The sequence below is a fragment of the Erithacus rubecula genome, assembly GCF_903797595.1.
Source record: "Erithacus rubecula genome assembly, chromosome: 1".
NCBI lineage: Eukaryota > Metazoa > Chordata > Aves > Passeriformes > Muscicapidae > Erithacus > Erithacus rubecula.
The window spans coordinates 60,551,243-60,577,530 of NC_136658.1; the positions used below are offsets into that span (position 1 = coordinate 60,551,243).

Sequence of the window (26,288 nt, forward strand, 5' to 3'; positions counted from 1 at the left end):
GTTAGAGGTCTCTGCTTCTATATGTTCATTTTATAGGGAAAAAGCAATTGGCAAGTCTTTTCTGTTATCTTTCTTGCTGGTGGTTTGCAATCTCATCTTTGATGCTGACTTTGTAATTTCCCTCTTCCATCCAAACTGTTTAGCTCAAGGTATTCCTATAAAATTTTTGTTCACAAATGTGAGATGATAAATGAAATGAAAAAAAAATAAAAAAAATAAAAAAGTGTACATTTTGGTTGAAAGACTTTGCTGAAAAGACTTAGAAAAAGACTTAGCGAAACAGAAAGAAAAAGATAAAACTGTACTAAATTTAACAGAAACAAATCTGGCATGTTTTATAATATCTTAAATTATGTTGACCTTTGAACACCTTTTAGGGAAGCCATATATTCTTAAGATCTTGTGGATCCAACTCTATATTTCCAATGTTTGGCACTCACGAGCCATAGCAGGAATCATGAATTTAGGCCATCAGCTGATTGTGATTACTTTCTAACCTGACCCCAGGGACAAGGGACTCATCTCCTGTTAGAACTTCATTCTTTGTAATACTTAAAAATAAGATTTATTTTACTCTTTTTTTGCAACTACTTTTTTTCCTCTCCTCTGTATCAAAATCTCTTTTTCCTTCAGCCTCAAGCTGTATTTTTTTTGTGTGAAGAGTATGGTCCAAATTTAATTGTGGTTCAAATTGCCACTGGAAGACTGAGAGGAGGAATTGCTTTCAGTACAGCTCTCTATGAGATGCTGGTGCACACAGGGAAGCTGTAAAAAATGATGGGGATATTGTGAATCTGTTGCTTCTTTGGTTCCCTTTTCTGTCCCTGCAATGTCATGATCTTAACCATTCCCGAAAGCATGGGAAAGTGAGAAAGACATATTTCTCTTCTGATGTAGCTGTAGTCTGCTCTTTTGTTGTAAAAAGGCATTGTATTTTATGATGGCGTGAATTTGTTTTTTAAACCGGAAATTGCTATGTGAATGAGATTTTATTCCTGATCATTCCTGCTTTATTTTGATGTCTTCCTAAGCTTTCAACTAGCCAAGGGAATAGGAGAAATATTCATTATTTATGATAGAAATTTTTCTTGTAATTCCTTTCCAATTATTTTGAGGAAACTAATTATTTCTGCAAAGGTGACATTTCTGTAAAGGTGACTTTCTAACAAGTAGGGGGTATTAGGTAATATAGAGTATACTCTCAAAAACTCATCACTTTATCAAAGTGGATAAAACTGGTCAGTATACATTCTAAGAGAGAGCTTGGTCCACAGGGACTCCTTTGCTATTTAACCAGTTTCGTTCCACTGCCTTTGGGTGAACTGCTCTTCATTTGTACTCATGTAAATGAGAAAAACAATGATATGCAAAACATCACAGAAAATACAGGCAGATTTTAGAATGAGGCATTCCCAGTGGCTTTACCTTATTGTTAAACTCTCCCTGTTAATCTCCATGGATTACATAGGTGCCTTTTCATGTGGAGTGTAAAACCAAGAAACACTTCTGCTTGTGTAAAACCAAATAATATTTCTGGTTGTATAAAGCATTTTAATTTTGAGTTTTGTGGGTTGAGTTGTTTTGTTGTTTTTTTCTCAGTTGAAATTTTAGATGACAAATAGGAACTTCCTGAATTTAGTTGGAAATGTGACTTAAGATATGAGAGGAAAATACTTTAAGTAGATAAAATACTTAAGATGACTTTCTGCTTTCATGGGGACTTCTTGAAAAAGCTGAACTGTGATACAATTCTCCAAGAACAGAGAACTTTTGTGAAATATCCAAGGTACCTGTTGGGAGTACTTTGGAAGAGACATGTGTTTTCCATTGCAAGTAAAAGTACAATTTGATGTAAAGTGTTCTGAGGATTTTGCTCACTATAGAGTGGTAAAGGAGTGGATAAACCATTCTGTACAGAATACTAATGTTCTTTCTGAATATGGGGCACAGAGTGCTTGTTTGCAATTTGGGTATATTACTCTACAGAGAACAGATTTGAAATTGTCCAAGTTTTCAAAAACATTACTCTTAATGTAATGTTCTCTCTCTCTGGGAAGCTTTCTTTTTTCAAATAAAATAGAACAGTGCAAAGACTTGGTGTTGTGTTGATTGCTGACTTTCTGACTGTCCTTCCTGATGAGAACACCAGTTCCTCTTGGAATAGGCAGACTTGAAGGTTTTTCAAACTTAGTAACCTACTGAACTTTCCCTCCACTGTTCTCTTACAGTCATATACACACAGTCTTTATGACTCTAGTCCTCCGAGACATGATATTTTGGGGTGTGTGACTATTATACTCAGGAGGGAACCTGAAGTAGTACATTGTGCTATTTATATTCAGCAGTTAGTAACAGAGCATGAACATCCATTAATGCTCCCACATTAAACACAGCTTTAACTGCAGTTTCAAAGATCTGCTGGTTTTGCTTTTTTGAGTCTCAAGGCTGATTAATAATATCTTAATAAAAAGCTTAATAGTGCATTAAACTAAAAAAAGAGGAAAGTTTCTTACTATGAAACAACTTGGTAGTTCACTAAACAGAACAATAAAAACCCTTCTGCAAATCTGTTGCCTGACTACAACAAAATGTCCAACAATCAGCTTTCAGGAAGCACACTGGTGTTTGATGTAGCATTTTAAATATTACCACCCATATGTTTGGTAATGCTAGGTTAAAATCTGTGAATTCTCATGAAAAGTTATTTTTCTGTCTTCAGTAGAAATTTACTCACATTTTGCTTTCTACAGTACCAATATTGGGCCGATACTGGGGAGGTGGGTGATCTGACAATCTATAGTAAGAATGACACGCCTTTATTATTTAAATATTATTGCTTTTTAGGCACTGAATTTTGGAGATATGCCGAAGTACTTGTGGGAGATTTGGGTACCTGGCAAACCATGGGTGGTAAGATATCAGATCCACTGCAATAAATAAAATAAGTATTTAATTTTAAGATAGGTATTTTTGGGCCCTGTGTCACTGAATTCAATGGACCAAACTCCTGCAGGGCTCATAAGAAGTGCAGTACTATACATGTGTGCACGTGTCTTTCCATTCTTTTCAATATTGTCACAGTGATGCAAAGTTGAAGTAATGCCTGTAGTCAACTAGAACTGTGTGGAAGCATCTGACAGGGGCAAGAGAGAATTCTTCAGCTGAAGTTTAAAATAACGCCATTTCTCTTATCTTTACTCAGACAAGCGAGTGGTTAGTTACTGCCTCTCAGAGCAATTAATGGCTCACAGCTGGACCTATTGAACAGTGCCCTTCTCCAGGCATCCTCTTGAAAGTCTTGTTTAACTCTGCCTTCTGAACTCCAACCCAGTAAGCCAGGGAAAATAACAATCTTCTTTTGAGCACCATGTGGACTTCTCAGAAATTGAGTCTGGCAGATGCTGTCTGTCCTCCACTATCACAGTCAGGAATCAGAGAAGAACCAGAGTTCAAGGCTTTGATTTCTAAAGCACTGCATTAAAGAAGAGCCATGGTCTGTTCAGATATGTACTTTTTTTTATTTTTTTTAATCCAGAAATGCAGACTAATCTGTCAGTTTCCACACTGGATTTTTGTGCAAAATAAAGGACTGCAGAGTCTGTCCACTATATGCATTTTTTTTTTTTAGGAGAATCTCTTCAAAACTAACATCAGAAAACTCCATATAGAAAATCAGAACTTTCTAGTGTTTTAAAGGCTGAAAGCACTAAATGCAATTTAAATTTAGTTTAATGTTATTAAACATTTAATTCCATTTGTTCAACTACTCAAACTATAAATTTACAGTGCAATTTTATTTCCTTTGTAATATAGGCCTCGTTCCCCAAAACTACACACTTTTTGTCACTTCCTTTAAGCTACATCAGAAGAAAATTTCCTAGAAACTGCAGTTTCCTGTACCAGATATAAATTTAAAACTACATTTTCTGACTACCTACTGGGTGTTTGAAGTTTTTGCTTTAATAGTGGGATACATTAGCTTCAGTGCAGGCATTTCAGAGATAAGGATATTGCTTTAACTTTTTTAGTGTAAAATATTCTGAATAAAATTTGTTGAATATCTGTTAATGTAGTATAAAGCTGATCTAGATAAAAACCCTCTAGATATCTATCTGTCTCCTTTCTAATTATAGAGAATGCAGTGATTATAAAATAATTGATTACTGCAAGAATTTTGAAGGACATTTTTTGTAAAAATAAGGCATTAGACACGTCAAAGCCAAGTAACTTAAAGTGAACACAGTAGTAAGTGAAATTCACAGTTGAACTAGAGGATCACTGTAGGTCCTTTCCAATTGAAGTATTTTATTCCATTCTATTTAGCAGCCAACATTAGAAATCTATGTGACTACAGCTATTTATAAATTCTTTTTATGGCAATGGTTAGACATCACTGAGGTACACTCAGACAACTAAATACCATGTGAGACTAAACATGCATATATGTACTTAGATCCTTTTGTATTGCTCCTGGATGCAGTGTTTTAGCAGAAGCTATCAAGCCAAATATTTTATTCCATTGTATATTAATTTTAAAATAAGCAGTTGTAGTGTACTGATTTGTTTAAATCTAAGGGCAATACATGTAATGCTTCATGATCAAGTCCATTTTTGAGGGAAAATATTTTATTCTATCCATCACATTGTAAAAGCTGGTGCCTTAAGAACTACAGATGTTTGGGAAATGTATTTTGGGAAAGTAGATGTTAATTACCAGAAAGTAAGTACTAAAGTAACTAAACAGGAAGAAAGTTCTAAGCTTTGAAACTAATTTCTGGAACATTTTATGTAACTCTTTCAGCCTTTCCCTATGAACTGTCTTTGTCAGACAGGTTTTTTTTCAGCTAAGTTCAATACTTCAAGAGATTAAAAATAAAAAAAAAAAAAAGAGTGAAATATTCCCCATTCTAGTTCTAAGTTTTAGAAATGGAAAAAGTTATTCTCTTTACCAGCTGATATTAGACCTGGAAAACCTTTAGCTTTTATTTTTGCTGCTGTTGTTTTTTGATAGTCGACAACAATGGCCTGTCTAATCAGTTTAATTAAGGCTTCTGTGCCTATGAATGTTAGGCTTTGAAAAAATCCTCCAAGCTGGTACTTATGTAAAGCACTTTAGATGTTCTAATATATTTTTATCATTTTAATATTGATAGATGTTCACAGTCAGAGAAATACTTAATAATGTTGATGATCTTCAGAGTGAATGAGGACTGCACATTTTGCAATGCATTATTGAGTATGAATAAAGTTGTCTTGTATTCTTGCTTTTTAAAAAACAGCTGAATTACCTGTGAGTAGTTTGCACATCTAAATAGCAATTATGTGGCCTCTTTCAAAAGGATTCTTGGCAAAGCAAATCTCCATTAACACCGTATCTAATAGAATAAAAAAAAAAGAGCCTTAAAACAAGTTTCAGACCTAATGGATTTTCTATTTCTTGAAGTTCAATTTCAGTCATTTCAGCCTTTAATATTTGTGGTAGATGATCCGAAATACTAGATGCTGAGGCTCGTAGGTAAGAGTCTCATGTAGGTGATAAGCAGCAGTGCAGACAGCATGATTTTGTGGGGGAACAGGCTGGGGTGGGATGGATTCAGGAGTGGAAACACAGCACACAGGGATGAATAATCTAAAATGTATTTAGGATGTGGGAGAGAGATGAGAGCACCAGGATAGCACTTTGTCATTTATTCAGCCTATTCTACACACATTCACACATGTGTGTGCTCACACAGACACACACCAGTCAAAGCTGCATTTCCTTCAGCCCAATTCAAACCAGCATGCAGTGGTGCAGGACACATACTCCAACTGCACATCCTGGCTGGGCCCTAGCTGACAACTGGACTTCTGTTCGTGTGGTTCAAGCTTAGTCTTTTGTGGGATGCTGGATGTGTTCACTCATGAGGAGTTATTGTCATAACTGTCTGTGGATTTATAAATCATGCTGTTGGTGTAAGCCACTGTAAACCAAGCCAGCGAGCCTGTGTCCTCTGTGGCTCCAGAGCAGTGTCCTTGATATCATCCATATGTAAGGCCAACTAGCAGTTGTCATGGAGGTCATTATCACTCTGTTCTGTCAACCCAAATCTGTTATAAAGTGTGAAGTCAGCAACAATTGTGTAATAGAGTTCAGCTAGAGCAGCTTTGTCTTGCATCTCATACTATGTTAATTTTATTGTTTGCAGATGGGCAGTTACAGTCGTGGTTCAGTTTATCTAAGCTGTGCTTTTTCTTATCTGTGTCATGTGATCAAAGCAATCCCTTCTAGGAATATAATGGTACTTTGGCATTGACAACATTAACATCTGTTCTTTGGGGGTGGAAATACTGCTTTCCACCCCAACACATTAATACACAAATCTGGGAGTATGTTTGTATAGGAAAGAGAAAAAAAAATATCAAAAGCAGAAGCAGAAAGAAGGTTTGTGGAGGAGGATATAATATGAGCATGAATCTCTTGACTGAGCTTGATGTAAATTAACAGAATTTTTCTTTGAGAGGGGAAAGAGATGAAGACTCTAGGAAATTGGCTAAGGTTAAAGGAAAGAATCTAAGACTATTCAAGTATCTCACTTGAATATGTATCACATAAATTACTTGATTTCCAAACAAAGTTTGTGGAGGAATATTTTTTTCTCCTGGGAAAAAAATATTAAGAAAGGATTTTTTCCATGCTGTTCAAGTAGATGACAATAACTATTTCAGTCAGGATTCTGAGAAATTGAATGTTCTGTACATTTTAATTTTTGGAATCTGTGTATACAGATATTGTTATTAATCTTGGTAGAAGTTTTCAGTTTTTATTTTGTTCTGATCATAACTTTTTATGCCTATTAACTGGAAGTACCTTAAATTGGATGTAATTCAGGAATGTTGGAAAAACCACGATCTTCTTTGTAGTTAGATTTTATTATGTCTTTGTTTTCAAAGTACCCTTCTTTGCAGTTTGGAACTGTCATTAAAATTGCTTGGGAAACAGCTCTTTCAAACTCATCTAAATAGATGTTGCTCAATGAGGCACTGCTCTTCTGTCTCAAATGTGAAGTGAAACTGAATTTATCAGGTTTATACAAAAATCAGGTTTATATAAAAATAAATATTTATATATATATATATATATATATATATATCTTGACTTCACTTCTCTCCCTAATTGGTAACATGCAATGTACGATTCTCATTTTTGATTCACTCCATTGGTGTCTGCACCTCCCCTAAGGGATCCAAGCTGTTTTCCTCTCCTGTTGTAATTGAAATCAAACTTGTTGCAGTCTGTAATTGATAGTGAATCTAACAATCTAATGTTTTATATGAGACAGATGCACAGCAGAAGCACAAGAGGCAGCATATGGAAAAGCAAGTGCCCTACTGGGGTGAAGATAGATCCATTCTTGTTTTGTTAAATGATATTCTGATACTTTGATCAACTAGTTCACCTACATTTTAGTAAGTTAAGAGATATGTGTAGAACATTTGGAGTATATGTGCTATATTACCAAAAATTGTTAGACCACATCTTTCAGTCATCATGAAGAACTGTATTTCCAGACTCCCATATACTTGCTTTGCCTGCTCTTTTCTCTTGAGATGTTAAAGAAAAGTATTCCAGTTTCTGTCTCACTGTTGTTATGACAGATCTAATGGCTCATAAGGGAATGTAAATCTAGATGTTCTCTCTCACTCCTGTTTTGACATCTAGTGCAAACCATAATCTTGAGTAAGGAGTGCATCTTTTTTGTCTCTGGGTGAAGAGGTTTGCTAACAACCTGCCATTGGAAGTAGGATGCTGCTGTCTACCAGCAATATATAACAAGATATTCCTGTTTTTCTTTTTTTCTTTAGTCATATAATGCTTCCATTCTTAGTGAATAAAATAACAAGATATTTCTAAGTATTATCCTATATCTCCCTTTCTCTGTCTCTCTTTCTCATATATAAGGGATAAGAGGGACAGTCATGAATGCGATATTAATTAATACCTTAATATTTTAAAACGTGTGGTTTCCTTTGTTTTTTTTTTCTTTTCTCTCTCTTTTGGGGATCTACTCTAGTTTCTACACAGGGAGGGTTATATAGTTTTAATAGCGTTCTTCTATCTCTAACTCCTTTCATGACACAACATACTGTAATTAAATACAGAACTAAAAAGAAGTTGTAGGTTAATAATAACTGTGTTTGCTAATGGTTTCCTTGAGATACTTTGAGGCATATTTTCCTAGCAGAAGTAATGTAATAGTATCCTTTGTGGATTTTCACATAGCTGGTTTTAAAAGGAGCCTCACATGTTCCTTCCAGTGCTACTGATAACAAGCTGTTATCAGCACATCTGAGTCAAGCAGACTTAAGTTATGAGCTATTGCATCTGTAACTAAGATTGAAGACCTAGTTTAAGTCCAAAATCACACTTATTCTGTGATGATTCTGACCCTAAAGATGTACTGTGTAAAGTTTAGCAGGATTTCTTCTGGGGCAGCAAAATTCCTCTTGGTATATCTAAATAAATATTAGCTTTCTGGTGAATACTTATAAAGAGATCTGGAGGAAAGCTAGTTATTCTGTAACTCCTCAGATAATACCTGGTTTCTTAGGGATCTGAGAAAAAATAGAGAAGGAATTAACTTCTTTACTCTGTTCACAATCACAGTGGAGATTATTCTCATTAAATATTTATCCATCATGGAGGAGGAAGAGAGTTGAGTAATCAAACAGTTGGTGTTAATTTAAATGTCAAACCACAATTAGAAAAAACATCCTTGCAATCAAATTTTATTGTGGTTTCCCAATCTGTGCTCTGAAAATATTCTTCACTCAAGGATTTCCACTCTGAGGGAAGAGAAGAGAGTCCAGTATGGATTTGACTCAAGTTTCTTGAACTTTTTCCTCTTTTTGAAAATTCCATAAGCTTTCTGTGACTCAGTAAGCCCTTCACAAGGTTAACTTGAGGCTGTTAGCTATATCTTGCAAACAGATTTTCCTCCAACTTGATCAACCCCTGTTCTGAAAGGGTTTTATATTTTCCATTGGTGCACTTGAGGTACCTGTTGACAATTTCTCCAGTTTGTCACTCTTTCTCTGAATAGGAGTGCAGATTTCCAGCATACATAGCACTTCCCACCAGCTTAGGGTCATCTGCAGTCTTGCAGAGGATGCCCTCTGCCTCATGATCCAGTTTATTAATGAAAGCATCAGCTGCAAAGGTGTCATTAGCCCCATTAACCATGCCTATAAACAAGATGCCATTGGAATCATTTGAACCTGGCAGTCCAAGCAATTTTTTTCAGCAACTGGAAGACCACCCACTCAAAAACATATTCTCACCAATTTATTAGTGTGGATAAAATAAAATATTTTTTAAAATGACAGGAAAGTAGCTAAGATCAAGGAGACCCTTTTTCACCAAGGCAATGATCTCATCACAGAAGACAGTCATGTTGGTGAAGCATGATTTGTCCTTGGTAAATGCCTGTAGGATGTATGTGCCTGGGTGTAGTTTCCAGAGAGGTTTTTTGAGTAGTGAGCCTAGGCTGACTGACCTGCCATTCATCCAAAAATCATCCTCTTTCTTTTTCAAATGTGGGCAAATTTTCGTGTCATCAGAAACCTAACCTAATGATCCTGACATTTGTAAGACCATGAACAGTGGCTGATGTCCTATATGCTTAATTTATTTGTGCTTCAATCTTCTACGGGGAGTAATTCTTGAGTCTCCCAAACCCTGGCACACGCTCAGAGGAGCTGAGCAGTTTGACATAGTCATTACCACCAGAAACTGAAGAAAAGAAGGCATCTATTACCTCAGTTTTTCCATGTTCTTTGCCAAAAGGTTCCCTGCAGTTTGAGTGACAGCCCCACATTTCCCTTTGTCCTCCTTTGGCTGATAGAACAACTTTCTTTTTGTGCATCGTAATTCTCAGTAGTATGAACTCTAAGGCAGTATTGGCTTTTGTAATTCACCTGAGCACCATCAGGATTTCCTTGTTATCCACACTGACGTTATGCTGTGCCTGTTAGAATTCCTGGACCTCACACCTCACACTGGACTTTTCCTGTGTTTTGAAGAAGTTGTCACTGATGATCAGTTGGCTCTTCTGAGCATCTTTGCATCTTTACTCTCCAGGGCAATCCCATTAGACCCCACCAAGCAGATCCTTAGGAAGTTTAAATCTACTTTTCTAAAGTCTAGGTTAGTAATTATTTCTTTTTTTTTTTTATAGCAATAGTTTCAACTGTGTGTATTCTGGATAGTTTATGTTCCACCATTTTGTCCTTTCAGAAGAGGTTGGAAGGTTTTTATCTCACCCTTGTGATTGTGAGGCTTCACCAAGTTTTATAAAAGGGACTTCATTTCCTCTCTTGATCAATTAGTCTAGCAGACACTCATCACTGCACGTGGTCTGATCTTGATCCGTCAGCTCTGCCAGTTAATCACTTGCTCCAGTGCATATCTCCATGAGTTCAAACTATCCATGTTCACAAAGTGCAACCTCTCCTCCTCACTAGTCCTGTGGAGCCTGTATGGACTCCTTGTGATTGTTTTCAGCTCCACATGTGTTTGTGCACAGGCACTTGTGGTGAGCTCCTGAGCTGCACTGTGTTAACAGAGCCTGACCCCTCTGTGCTATGCTTGTGCCTGACACATTTTCACTTTCTCCTCTGCCTCCTCTAAGCCTCTAAGATCACTTGCTCACCATCTCTAGATGCTTGAAATGCTTTGCATTTGATTAGCAAGCTTCTCTGCAAGCCTTTTTTAGAGTCTGTCAGCCCACTTTATTAAATACATCATGACATAGAAATATTTGGTATATATGTTTAACACATGCATACAGAATATTTCTGCACTTATTTAGTGTCTAACCATTCTTATATACTGTATGAAAGTTCACAAACAGAACAGACACTTTGTATATATTGTTCTGCATTTGTGCACAGCAGGAGAAAGAGGGGAATGTAAGAAACTTCCTAAAGTACTGAATGATTATCTTTTTGATTTGGTGCATTGCCTTCAGCTTTTTATCTCCTGCATGACTTACTGGCAGTATTATCTTTCAGTCTGATTTTTCAAATGATACAATGTGTTTTTGTTTTTTTGAATATCATTGAAATGAGAAACAGAAAACAGTCATACATATGCCTGGCCAATTTTTTGGTGATGATTTATTCTTCTTTGTAAAGAAAGTGTTGAAATGTTTTGGAAAGGCTGGTCCTGTATAAGGATTCAAAACACAGGAGTTAAACAGATTCAATGTTCATGTTCCTTTTGTCTAGAACTATAATATATATATATATATATATATATATATATATATATATATAAAATAATCAGCATGTAGTGTACTATACACATTTGACATGTAGTACTGGATTCTGCTGCTAAAAAAGACATTTTTACATACTCCCACAGATTTATTTTCTTTCAAAGCTGTTTTTCTTGGTGTAAAAAAGAAAAAAAATAATATATTTGAATATTTTAAGGAAGATATATCTATTATTTTATGTTACTAAGATGTCAGTCTTTTCTGGTAAGTGTGCAGAGGTTGACTAAGTGGGTATTTTGATAATATATTTGTATGAGAAGACTCTTGGACATTCCTGGGTTTATTCCATTCTTTATGCTATTTTGTTTTCTTAAACCAATAATTATCATTGTAGGTGGGAGAGATGAGGAAGTATTCTTGAAAACAGTTCTTCACAAGTTTTCTTCACCTGTCCCATGCCTAATAAAGTAGAATTATGTTCCGTGCTGAAGGAAGTTTTTCAGTTGCATTTTTCCTTGGAGGAGGAGAGAATTAAAAGGAATATTATGTTCCAGAATTCAAAGATTTTATGACCTAGTGTTAAATGCAGAGGTGAAGTAGGATGAAAATAGACTGCAAATGTGATTCATGATAATAACAATTTCAATCCTTTAGTGGGGAGGAGGCAGAGACATTTCCTTTGATTGAAGATTATGTGACAGGTTTTTGTTTTTTTTCTGTTGACATTCACCTGAGATATTGTTTCTAAAATTCTTCTAAATATTGTCTATATTACAGACCATGCAACATGCTTTATAGTCTATTAAATGTTAGCACACCCTGTGATTAGGCAATGGACTGAAGAGTCAGTACTTCACTGTCTGAAACTGGAGTTTAAATACCTACATTGTGGATACTTAACTTTGGGTGTCTCAGCCTAGAGTTTCATCACAGCCTTCAAGTGCATGGTTTTATTTTGTTCAGGGCTTTTTATTCTGTTTGTTTGGGCTTGTTGGGTTTTTTTGTGATTTGTTTGGTTTTATTTTTTTTTGGTGGGAGGGGGGTGGTGTATGGTTTGGGTGTTTAATTGCTGTTGCTTTTTCCAAATCACATCCAAGAATTTTTTAAAGAAGCTTGAAAAAACTCTACTCACAGGGGCTGAAATTATGCCTATAGTTTTTGTCCATCTTTTTTATGCCATGTGACATCAGATTATCCTCAGCAAGACCTGTATAAAACAGCCCACATGGTTGTCACTGAGGGTAGAATTTGGTGAGGTTTTAAATGCAGAAATTGAATAAGGACATGAAATGTCAGTATAGACTAGCAGGAATGTTTTGTGAGGATAAACAGAGGTGATACAGAAATTGTAATTCAGCACCATCTTTGTAAATGATTGAAGTTAGACAGATAAGGATAACTTTATCCTGATTAAAGTCAGCAGACTTTGGCCATTGACCTTCATAATGCATCTGGATTTTATCCACTTTATGTGACTGAACTGCAACTTGGCCAAGTAGGGACCAGTGATTCTTCTCATCAGTAGAAATTTACTCCGTTCTGGGTAAAAACCTTTGTTACTTTTCCTGTCATTAGGGTAAGATACATAGACATTACTTAAGACCTTTAAAAAGTTTTCCTCATTTGTAATCATTCACCTGCTTTGAGCAGAGAGAAATAAAACATTTGTAGTGACTTTAGTAGACTCTGAGGACTGAAGATATGAATAAGAAAGAAGTTTCTTTTTTCCTTTTTTTTTTTTTCATGCAATATGTATCAGATTAATTGTTTCTGGTTTAGGATTAATGAGGCTTCATGGATAGGGATAAGTGGATAAGCAATCACTGATCTTTGTAGGAAAGAAATGGAAAGTATTTTATTCTGAAATGTTTCAACAGTGCTGAGTCTTCGAAATCAATTTTCTGTTTTTAATACAGTGCTGTTTCAAACTGTCATATTTCTAATATATTGTGGCACTGTAAACCCTCACATCCTGGACCTTCCTTTAGAGGATTGGGTATATATGCCTGGCTACGTGAATGTAGCAATCAGGAAATAGCTCAAAGTGAATTGGCTGTTACTGCATGTTTTTCAGCTTTGCAATGTATTGCAGATCACAGGGATTTATTACAAGAGAGTATTGTTGATTTTGGTTTGGGGTGGGTTTTTATTAATTTTGTTTGTTTTTCTTTGTTATCTACTTGGATGATCTTTACTGTGCCTTATTTTTCACTATACTATCCTTCCATTGTCAGAAATAATGCATCCATTAATAGCTACCCCTCCCTCACTAAATAATTCCTTAATATATAATAAAAGAAATATTTTTTCTTTTTTTTTTTTTTTTTTTGCATTCTCTTTGTTTCTCCTCTATCCGAAAACCCAACCTGACTTCTATCAACTTGTGTTAGGCTCAGAATCAGAGGCTTCAGAAAGATGAAAGCTGCCAGGTGTATTGGCTAGCAATTCATTTGTACACTTTTCAATTTATAGAACAGTCCCTCAGCCTCTGTTTTTAATTTGGTGCTTTAGATGAAATTGTATTTGGGGAAATCAGTGAGAAGTTAACCAAAGCCTAGGCAGCTGCAGTGGTTAGAAGTCAACAGCTTTGGCTGCTTGCCAAACTGATATCTAGGTTTAGTTTTTCTGTTTTACTTATTCCTCATTCTCCAACCTTTTGCCATATCACATGACTTTATCCTATCAAGCTTTGATACTGGTAGGGGAGAATTTGTGTGCTGAACGGAGCATTGCTTGTTACCTTATACCACAATTTTACAGTGACAGAAATATCAAATGAAAGAAAATATACAGCAGAAATAGATTTTTAACACAATTTCTGACAATGTTCCAGCTGCTATGCCAGTTGCTCTGATGCCCTTCACTGCTGATGATTTAAACCAGGCAATTGATTAAATCATATTATTGGTTGAAGGTAAAAGGCCAAAAAGTATTTATACAATACAAAAGGATACATGCAAATATATATTATATTCATACTCACTGCATACAAAATTAGTGTGGGTCAGTTCACGTTTTTCACAAAATTTCTTTACCCTTTTTGTTTTTTGAAATATTTAAAATGTTCTTGATGGGCAAATATGTCCATTAAACTGAATGATAGAAATGAAATTAGGACAGATAAAATAATATGATCTGAATTTCCCTCCCTCATCTTAGCAATGGATTTAAACACATAAATATACATTTAAATGTATGAATGGAATATATATAAACATATAAAATGCAAAAACTGCTGAGTGCAGGTAGCTTGGGGTGCAGCTGCAGTGGGAGCTGCAGGTTGAGCTCTGGGTGGGAGCCCAAAGTAAGAGGCCATGAACTGCCCACCCTTTGCACAGCGAAGGGTATGGGGACATGGGGCACAGCCAGGTGACCAGACACTCAGTGATGGCAGCAACCAAGGACTCCAGGCTGTGTCAAGTTTGATCAGTGAGGGGATAAAAGCCCAGGGGTTCCTCTGATCTTTCCTGGATCCTTCCTGGATGGCACGGGCAGCTCAGGTTGTTCCTCTGTTATTTTGCTATGAATATCTGGCTTTATGGAATGGAACATCTGAGAGCCTGCTGTGGGTCTGAACTGGTGAAGAAACCTGGTCTGGGGAGTGGTTAAAAGAGAGACCCATTGGATCACTGTAGCTGAAAAGGGGCTCTTGTCCCAGCAGGGTTAGTCTGGGGTGGTGGGTGTGTGACTGCAGCAGTACCTCCTGAATAATCAAATTGGAATATTTTTATAACAAAACCAAATAGAGACAGTTCTCAGCTATGGTGTTATTTGCATATAACTACGTGTGTAAGCTATAATTATATATATTATTACTCATGTAACAGGTATTATGCAGAGGCCAGCTAAAAAAGTGTCTCAAGAAGTCAACAGACTTGATAAAATAATAGATATTTTCTGTGAGCCTTATGATGCCCAGAGCCATTTCAACATGTAGATCCAGCCTCCAGATGTCCAAAGTACTGAAAACCAGGCACTGTAAACAGCGTGCAACAGAACAGCTTTTAAGAGTATTACAGTGACAGAAAACTAACGTTAGAGGGAAAAAAATCTAGAGACCATGATGCAGAGAGAAGGTGAGAATGATGGGTACCTGCTTAGGTCTTTCCCTACTTGTGTGAGGTCACTCATTGCAGCTGTAGTTTAGGAAGACAGAAAAGCAACCAGCTTTTGATAATGCTGTTCCATTGTGGGGATGGCTAACACTGAAAGGTCTTTCAGGGAACCTCTTATGTTGTGCTTTTATTTCATTCCAGTTGGCTGAATCTGTCCTGCTGAAAGTAGGTCTGAAGGAAGAGAAGGCATTTGATCTTAGTCTGAATAAAGTCAATACAAAATTGGTTTTGATTTTAGCAGCACAAGTAATGTCCATAGAGAGAAACCATTTAAACCCTTCCAGCATATTTAGAATATTTCCAATATAAAATGGGAACTCAGAAACAAAAAGCTTATAATTTTTAACCTAAACTTACTTTTTTTGCTGGGCAGTTGTTAGGCAAACAAAGATTGCTTGAACATACTGTTTTTCACTGTAAGGTCAGAGTTTAGTAAAAAGTCAGGAGGAGTAAATTAGACCATTTTTCTGTATCTCTTCCTGTACTTTAAATACTACCTCAATATTAACTCCAGAACATAAGGCCAGAGAATTATTTTCAAATGGTAGCCTATAAACTGCTAGTGACCCTCTGTTTCAAAAATTATGCTAAGACTAATTAAGGAAACCCCAAAAGGTTATGTTAGTTATATCAATATTAAAATTATTAATTGTTGTCTGTGATTACAACTGGTGATGGTTTTTTTCCATATTGTTGTTAAAGAAGTTAACAACTGAAATCAAGTACAGTATCAGCAAGAAGTGTTTCTTTGGGTTTTGGAATTGTTTTTTTGTTAGTATTTGTTTTTGTTTTATTTCACCTTTGTTCCCTAGACTCATGGGATTTCTTTCCTCAATTTCTTTTGGGATGTCTTTTTTCAGCTAGCTGGGGTAATTTCTTCTTTTAAATCATCCTGTTGTCTTCTTCCATTTTTTACTTTTTTATGACAATAGAATTCATATAACTGGAAAACTATTTATATTTATCAAAATAATAAGTATTTTGAATGAGATTTTTTCTTTTGTCTAAGGCCAGAAGTACACCTAAAAATAGAAACTGTGGGAGAGAAAATTCCCAGGCAGAGATTGATGTTTAAACAGCTTATCATCCAAGTTGTAGATGTCAATTCAAGGGCAAAACCCCAAATTAGTTTATAGCTTCAATGTCAGAGTCTGTAAGTACCTAAGCTTTTTCAGTTAAAGTTTATATTTCTAATAATCTGTCAATGTCGATGCAAAAGGGCACCACCCAAACTGGCTGAACTACATAATTTTCTGTCAAACTTATGGTATCCAAATATGTTTAGACACAAAGGGCTCATCCCTGTGAATGATCTCTGTGCCAAGATTCATCATCCAGTGGGTGGATTTTGGGGATGTGTATCACATGCTGGCTGTGCTGAGTACAGTGTCAAGCACCAGCCAACGCCTTTGCTGCTTGGAGGTGGACGGATGAAGAGCCAGCCTGCAGTGGGGGCTCTGACAGAGCTTGTGCAGCACTCTGCTGGGGCAGAGCAGGGGATTGTCCAGGGAGGAGCAGGATCATTGTGTGTGCCCCTTTACTTTGCAGGTGAAGAATTAACCTTTTGAGCATACTGGAAAATAATCTGACACTACAGACACTTAGTAGCTTTCCTTGAAGCTAGTGAAGTTTCTGTATGGAAGGGAACACAAGAGCTGGCATGTAAGAAAAGGAGAGTCCAAATGTCAAGAGTCATGATTTAGTGGAATATTTTAGGTCAATCTGGTTCTCACTGTGTGTGAACTTATATTTTTTCTGCTGGGTGTGTTCTATTGACCAGCCATAGCTCTTTTCCTTCAGGCCAGGGGTTCCATTCTGCCTGTCCCACAACGCAGTTGCAAACTCCCTTTCCAGGAAGCTCAATATATTACAGAATTTAGGTGTTCAGCATCTTCATAAAGTCTGTGTTAAGAGTAGGTACATAAACATTCAATGTCCTTTATGGGTTTTGCAATGATCTAAGGCATATTTAGAAGCAACGTTTGTCAGATTACAGATTTTTTTGTAATACTACTTAAATATGTGGAAACATGTCCCTAGGAGGTTTTTGAACAAAACAAAGATAAGAAAAACATTTTTTTTTAAATTATTATTATTAAAGAGCATGAGATCTCTGCAGTGAACATTCTCCATACCAAGCATTTAGTTCTTATGTAATAAGTACAGTGGTTTTGAAATAAATTTGACAAGTAATAATTATAAAGATTGTTTTATACTTCTGTTGTAGTGACTGCATTGAGACCTAGAACTGATTGAAAATTACAAAATGCATGATCCTGCCTCAAATTTTTATTCTACTACTGCAACATTCAGAAGGCCCAAAATCACTAGCTGCAAATTATATGCAACTTTCATTAGGTCAATGGCAATTTTTCACATCTTGTTTAAAGAGACATAGGGTACACAGTTGCAATTCTGCAAATATTTTTAATACATGATACTTGACAATTCTTTCCCTTGGAACCAGCTTTTTCCTTATTCTATTTATACAGGTTATGCTGCATAATCCACAAAGATTCTGTTGACTTTTCTTCTGTGAGAAAAATATAAATAAGCTTATTGTGAAACCAAAATACCGCTCAGCACACCACACAACTTGAAATCTGCACTGCAAATATTAGTGATGTTAGGTTCAGAAATGCTGGCAAAGTATGTTGAAAGATGGACTGCTGCCTGGGCTCTCTGAAACAAGATATTGAACCCCAGAATGCTAGCATGAAATCTATGGAAGATTTTCCATGATTTTGTAAAATGTCAAATTATGCCTGAAGAAAGATGGACAGCTGTAACTCATAAGCACAGTAGGAACAGATGAATTGCAAGGTCAAATCTCATTCTGGAGTAGAGCAGTAAGATTGATTTTTATTTCATTTTTAACTCAACCAGAAGATTAAAAAATAATGAAATTAGGTTTTCAAGCTTACACATGAGTGTCTGCAGAGTGGAAAGGTTTTCTCAGAAGAGTCTCTTTTTTTTTCTCATGATTTCGAAGTATAGATTTTTTTTTTTTTTTTTTCCTGTAGCTATATGAATGAAGATGGCTTAGGACAGTAAAACTTTGGGGTGAAAATCTGTAATTTTGAACAAAGGGAATTAATGATCAATTTTCATGCAAGTTTCCACGTGCTTGATTTAAGCTCATACGTTAGTTTTACAAAATTAATTTTCAATATATCTATCAACCTCTCTTGAAGAAGAAAATCTGTAAAAACTGTATGAGCTACATAGGTGATACCACAGGAAAAAAACACATTCTATTTAACCTTTCATTGTAGGGGTAGTCAGCATCACACACTTCTGGAAGCTTAGATTAAATGATCTCCATTTAGGTCCCACAAAATATAATATTCTTACTGTTCTTTTGTTTGTTTTTTGGCTACTCCTGCCACATAAATGAATGAATTCAGGGACTCAGTTATTCCTTCATTCTTAGATTCTATTTCAGGTGTGCTGAATCTGTTTGATTCATTTAGTTGGGGCTTGGCATATGGATAAAGAATAAGGTTCAAGGACAGCTTTTCAGTACACTTGATCTCTCATCTGATCTTGGACCAAAAGCAATTAAAGGAGTTTCTTTTAGATTGGAGAATGTGTGAGCATGGAAGAAGATTGCTTGTGATTTTAGGTGTTGTCCTCTTCTGTGGGGCTAATTTCTCACCCACAGCATCATGGAAACTAGCTTCCTCTTTGCTGCCTTTGTCTATGTTTTGTACATTAACCCTAGCTGGCAGCTAAGCCTCACCCTGTCATTCACTCACTTTTTCCTCGCTGTGGTGGGATAGAGAAGGAATCAGAAGAGTAAAAGTGAGAAAACTTGCAGGTTGAGATAAAGACAGTTTAAAGCAAAAGCTGCATGTTCAAGCAAAGCAATAGAAGGGATTAATTCACCACTTCCTATGGGCAGGGAAGTGTTCAGCTATCTCCAGGAAAGCAAGGTTCCACCATGTGATGTGATGGCCATCTGTGAAGACAGTTGTCCTATAGACCCATTGAATCCATATCTCTACAATTTAGAGAGGAAGATGTTGTGGGGAACCCTGTCAAAGACCTTGCAGAAGTCCAGACAGATGACATCCATACCTTTTCCCTCATCCACTAGTGTAGTCACTCGATCACAAGAGACTTCTAGGTTTGTTAGGTAGGACAAAGGTCAGGCTGACAGATTGGGTGCTCTCTGGATTCTCCTTTCTAACGTTTGTAAACACTACATTTGGGTGTAGTGTTTTCCCAATTTCCAGGTACTTGGGAGTTAGTCTGATTGCCATGACATTTCTAATATCATGGACAGTGGCTTGGCTACTGCATCAGTCAGCTCTCTTAGGTCTCTGGGATGCATCTCATCATGTCCCATAGACTTCTGTGCATTCAAATTCCTCAGGAAGCTGATCTTCTCTTACAGAGTCTTTGCTTTCCCAGTCGCCATCCTACTTTCCATTCGCTTAAGTCAGAGGGAAGAGGGGATGACAGGAAGACTGAGGCAAAATGATTGTCAAGTAGCTCAGCCTTCTCCTTGTCTATAGGTTCCAATATGCCAGTCGTCATGTTATAAATGCTTTGATATTCTTTTTCTGGCTGATATACCTGTAGAAGCACTTGTTATTTTTTGTGTCCCTTACCAAGTTCACCTTCAGTTTTATTCTCCATCCCCTTCCCTACACCACTGGGCATCATCCATGTAATTTTCCCGGGGTACCTGTTCCAGCTTCCACTGCCTGTGTCTGTGCAAGGCAAATGGCAATTGTTGAATGTCTCTTTATACTTTCGTACTGATAAATGTCATAACGTGTATTCATTTTTTGTTGTTTGGCTAAATGTAGCTTGCATTCACATGTCTGTTAGACAAATTCATATCTTACACCAAGTCTAAATATTTTTTCCTGACTGTGATTTTTGGAGTAATGTTTGACTAAGTTTCAAAGAAGTAGCTATACTTTTGAAAATGTTGTCATGCTGTCACATCTTATATGATAGAACAAACTTTCTGTAGTTACCTCTGTAGAGTCTTTATATATTCTGGCTTTTCTGGCTGTGAATCAAGATCCCATTAACAAGAGTTCTTCTGATCACTCTTGATACATTTGACAAAAAAAAAAAGAAGATACCTCCTAAAGAAGAGAAGATCTAAGCCTTAAAGGTCCTCAAAGATTAAAACAACTTCAATTACTCTTCCCACTGGTCCAGATTTAAGTGAAGTTTAATCCTTGTAACCACCTCCACTTATCAAGTGAGTCACACATTTTTTATCACATGAAAGCTGTGAATATTCTTAGGTGTAGCCTGAGATGAAGCCAACATATAAATCTTGAGTAGATGGACAACAATATGACTAATCTTTTCTTCAAATTAGTGCATAACATTTTTGCATTATTTCAGGGGAAAGAAAGAGTTTTATTTAGTAAAAATAAATTATTTGATTGGTATTCTTTCAGTGTAGAAGTATTTTTTTTAACCTACTCACCATGCCTGTAATGTAATTTGAGAGACTTTATGCCATGGTCACTTGGCCAGCTCTGACACTGCATGGTTCCAGTCAGTAACACTCAATTCTACAGCCTTTTGCATCAGATTTCCTTGAAGTGAAATTGTTGAAACTGTCTAGGATAGACTTGAAAGTTAATATAGCGAGGTGAATCTACTAATATAGCGAGTGATCTACCATTGAAGGCTGCATTTAGTTACCAAAAGTGTTTTATTTCATGATACACAAATACATTATTGTGTGACCTGATAACTGGTTATAAACTAATGAATATAACTCTATTGAATTATAGTTCAGTATTAATAAATAATTGCAAAATTAAGTGTAGGTCAAACATTTGCATTTTTAATTTTAATTTTGCATTTGACAGGAGTTTATTTGTTTCTTTGTTTGTTTGCTAGTTTTAACATGTTATCTCAGGTAGGAATGTAGATCTCAGCTAAAGTGCATTTATTTTCATTTTCAAGTTCAGCCTTCCAAAAGTAGTTCTTTGCAATGCAGAGAAAATAACTTTTGCAGAAGCTAGAAGTGAGATGGCTCCCATGCAGTAGTATGTTCAGCACCTTATGAGAAAACCTTGCACAGGCATACTAATTACCAGCCAGATCATGTAAATACATTTGTCTGGTTCTCTCACTATAGCTGCAAACTGCAGCTCCCTCTCTAAGCAGTTATGTTGGCAGATGGCATGCTGGTCCTTTTCCAGTAGACTTTGCCAGCTCACAGGGCTACCACCCACACCCTTCCTCTTTCCCCAACCTTGCACCTCCTGTATCTTTTTAATACCCTTGCATCTCCCCAGAGCTCTTGGAAGGTGGTGTATTTAGAAAAAGGACAGTTTCATGTTCCAGGAGATTTTAAAACATGCCAACTAAGGCTTAGCTGGCATGCTAAAGTTTGCAGGAGCATCTGTCTATAAAATATTCTGACTCTACTTCTTACTGATCTCTGTTGGAGGCTTTGAGGTGAAGCTTGCAGTTCTTGTTCTACAAACTGAAAAAAAAAAAAAGTGAAAAGTCCTTAATAAAAAATCTGTAAAATACTTAAAACTTAATATATTTTGCTGGTGCCAGAAAAAGAGCTTCAAGGCTACTACTCTGTCTTCTCTTTCCTGCTCATCATTATTTATTCTAAGAACTTGTACCCTCAAAAGAAAATTTGAAATAGACTTTTTTTTCAGGATAGAGGCTCTGGAAATAAAGACTGTTTCATATCTGAATAATACTTTTAGTGTTGAAAATTGAATTAAATCTGAAGATTAAAACAATGAAGATTAAAACAATGAAGATTAAAACAATGAACATAACAAAAAAACCCCAAAAATCCACAACAAAGTTCAGCTTTGTGAGAGATTTTCTTATTTATTAGTACTCACGCAACATTATAGAAAAATCTATAATACTATGCAAGGTCAGATTCCCCACAGAAAATGGTTGGCTATGCCTCAAAGGCTATACAAATTACAGTGAAAACATGGGCAGATAATGGGTATAAAGAAATTTTGTTAGTTTAGAGCTGATGCCTGAAACCCAAGGCATCAAAACCATAAAATAAATGTATACTCTTTATTTTTAAGCATATTTACCAGCAATTAAAAAACTTTTGTGGTATCTCTATCAAATGTAATGTTGTTTTTCATTAGGCAGAAAATAGGTTTGGTGCTTTTACTTTTTAACTTATGGTGCACCTAAACTTCATCCACTATTTGCGAGAAAAATGTCTCATTACATGAAGGTAATTAGGTATCTGTCATTGCCAGATGCTGTTCCTTTCTAAAGATGGTGACATTTCAGCACTGAATTATGACTGGATTTGAATAAGGATTTACAGCAGACCTTCTCTACACTGCTTTCTTATCATAAAGCACACTGTACCTAAGTAATTGCAGTTTTCTTCATGCCATTTGCAAGGAGTGCAGTTTAGGGTGGAGAACAGGGCTCAGAATTTTGAGGAAAGCTGGTACTTTAAAGCTGGCACAAATTAAAGCTGCAGTTATGACTTAAAGTTGGCAGAGACAGACTACAGAGTACTTTGCTCCAGCAGGTCTATCCCTGCATGACTGGATTCATTAGCAGCCAGCAAGCAAAGAAATTTAAAAAAAAAAAAAAAAAAAAAACAACCCAAAAAAACCCAAAATATTTTTTTTTTTAAATAGAAAATAAAATCAAGAAAATATATGAAAAAATGTGAAGATTATGCTTTGATGAATTCTTGTATTCAAATGCAAGTTGCCTGGCAAGGTGGGGTTTTTCATAGGGGAAAGGTTCTGATGTACTCTTTTACACTTCAGTGAAAACCAGGATCTTGTCAGGTTGTTATATTTCTTGTGTCTATGGAAGCAGAGATCAAAGAAATATTCTTCACCACCTCTATGCTCCATTTGAAAATTGATGAGCTGTAGGATATCTTTTTGCTTTGGTTGGTCTCCACAGCAGTGGAGGGTATTTCTCCTCGTGACACATTTTAAATTCTAGAGCCAGTTTTGAGAGAAGATATTAAAAAACTTTGCCTTATTTTTCTTTTTTTTTTTTTTTCTTTTTTTTTTTTTTTGTTTTTTGGTTGGTTGTTTGGTTGGTTTGTTTTGGGTTTTTTTGTTTTTTTTTTTTTTAATTTTTTCTTTTTCTTTTTTCTTTTTTGTTTTACTTACAGGAGATATTTTTGGGTTTTTTTGTTTTGCCACGTGAATGAAATAGAAGACTGATGAGTCAATAATATGTCAAATGACTTAGTGTTTCCATTTTCATATACTGAATCCAAAAGATGCTTGGTTCTGCTTATGTCAAATTATTATGATACGTCTCTCAGTCACTTTCTGACAATTTCCACTGTTGTCATAAAATTGTTAACAATGTGGAGGGTTGATATAGTAATATTTTCAAGAATAAGTAGTGACTTTGATTTTTTTTTAATTGATTTTTTTTTTTTTTTTTTACCTTTAAGTCTGTTTCTTTTTTGAGCAACTGTCATATAGTACTGTATTTTCACAAGCATGTGGACAGCATAGGTAATACTTCAAGGGAAAAGTCCTATAAACTATAATCAGTTATCCACACATTGCACCGTCTCATCTTGTGGTCACTGTTAGGTCTTTGGGTTTCTAACCACTTTGTAATTGTAGCTGCCTTCTTGAACAGCTTTATCTTGTAGAATCATAGCATCATTTAGGTTGGAACCGACCTTTAAGATCATCAGGTCCAACCATTAACCCAGCACTGCATGTCCACCCTAAACCATGTCCCTGAGTGCCACATCCACTTGTTTTTTAAATATCTGCAAGGATGGTGATTTAACCAGTTATCTGGGCAGACTGTTCTTATATTTGACAACCTGATTGGTGAAGAAATGTTTCTTACTATCAAATCTAAACCTCTCCTGGTGCAACTTGAAGCCATTTTCTCTTGCTAACTTGGAGAATTAACCAACACATCCCACACTGAAACCTCCTTTCAGGTAGTTATAGCATAGATAAGTCCTGAGTGATGCAAGTGAAATTCAGGTCTTCATCCTGACTCCAAATTGTGTCTTTTTTAGGCCAGGTGTAGAATCTGAGAGCAATTTTGCACATTGCTGCAGTTCTAACTGAGTTGTGGTACTCTAGAAACAGATTTTCAGGTATTGCTGAAAAAGTTAATGCATTAATTTGGTTTTACCTCTAACAACTGCAGCAAAGTGTAGTGAGTGCAGTAATACACTCTTACAAGACTCAGTTTCACCAGATTCATCACAGGATGTTAAGCAAGTTTATTGTTTGACATCTCTGTATTAAAATGCAAATTCTGGCATTTTCCCAAGCTGCAAATCCTTTCCACTCAACAGTGTGAAGCAATAAAACCCACACAACTGTATTCTGAGAGAAAGTAATATTGCTAGGGCAATTTGCTAAAAACAGTAAGAGAATTCAAACTTGGGTAAAGAAAAACCATCAGGAGATTCTAAAAGGAAAGAAACAGAATAATAATGTCTTTCGGTGTTGTCATTCTCCTCCCTTTCTTACTCATTAACCAGTACTTTCTCAGGACTTTTGCTGTTCAGTACTGAACTTCGTGTTTTGCAGTCATACCTGATAACAAAATGACTCAAATAGTGTCCAAAATGTTGTTAATAACACCTTAGCAGTAAAAACATGATAGATCATTTGTATTTGAATACAATTTACATAAATTGAAAGAAATTGTACAGCTACATTGTGAACTAAATGAAGACAAAAGAGGAATCATTCAGTGAAAAAGAACAGTGTTTGGCTAATGGTGTGGTCACTGAGGTATTCAGCATGCTGTATGTAATCATGTAAATTTCAATGTATTGAATCACATTCCCTTTGATCAATTAACTAACTCTGTTAGCAAAACGTCTTTTTATTGTTCTTCTTCTTCTTGTTGAATCCAATTGACTGAATTGGCTTAATAACATCTAACAAGTTGCTTAATATTAAAAAAAAATCAAAGTGTGAAAAGTTATACAGGTTAGATAATATCTAATAAGTCTAGAAGAAATTTGAGTGCATTTAGCATAAGTAGAGACAGGAATAGTTACTGGTCAGATGGTCCATATTCTATAAAGCAGTGAAATGATCTAGAGGGAAGTACTTAAGTACCAATGCTTCTAAAGCTGTGCAAGAGTACTGTCATGCAGGTGCAAAGGAAATTAATCCTCAGTTCTGGGGTTATATTCTATGATAAGATATAAAGTAGCATCAATTAATTGTAGGTAACACTACTCTAAACTGGCTGGTATGCACTCCTGCACATTATACAGAGAAGTCAAAATATCAATATACTGCTAGCATCAACAAAAGCTAATAAAGAGAAACATTAGAGATCTTTTGTAGGATATATTCATTATAGGGCGTGATGGATTGCTTTGGTTAAAAAAAAAAAAAAAAAAAAAAAAAATTCTAGAGATGACCTGGCTTTGTTTCTGATTTATTTTTGAACCAGACAGTTGAGGCTGCCAACAAGTGAACTGTTGGACTCATAGCAAACTATTCTGAAAACTGAGACTGAATGGCAGGACTTTCTCTTGTTAAGACCAAAAGGATGAAGTGAGTAGTCTTGGCTGTGTCTGCCTTGGCAAAGAGCCAAACAGGATTCAGAAAGTGTTTGGATGACACATAGTAGAAAAGAAGTAATGTTTTAGCTAAACATGTAATATGCAAGAAGGATTACCCTGTATCTTCAGTGACTGCTTTTATATTTTCAGAGCCAGAGAACATAGACAGAGAAAGCTTGATGTAATGATTTAAATCTTTATTAAAGTGATAATGAACAGATCTTTGACTTTAGGGGAAGAGCTAAACTTTCAGAAGAAAGAGCTTAATATTGGGGGTGAAATAAATCACTGCAATTTTAATAATTTGAAACTGTCAGGTAAAAAGGATTCTTGCAGGCTTCACTTAATAAAGAATACCCTAATCATATGCCTGTAAAATCCAAAATA

General features: G+C 35.8%; 1 protein-coding gene across 4 annotated transcripts in view; it reads left to right on the forward strand.

The window, feature by feature from the left end:
• PCDH9 (protocadherin 9) overlaps positions 1–26,288 on the forward strand; it is a 667,287-nt gene that overhangs the window by 291,254 nt on the left and 349,745 nt on the right. Inside the window, exon 3 of one of the 4 annotated variants that reach the window (XM_079315991.1) lies at positions 2,845–2,910. The exons of the other annotated variants lie outside the window; for them this stretch is intronic. Within the exon in view, the coding sequence (XP_079172117.1) occupies positions 2,845–2,910 (66 nt within the window). The remainder of the gene's footprint in view (positions 1–2,844; positions 2,911–26,288) is intronic. 4 annotated transcript variants of the gene reach the window in all.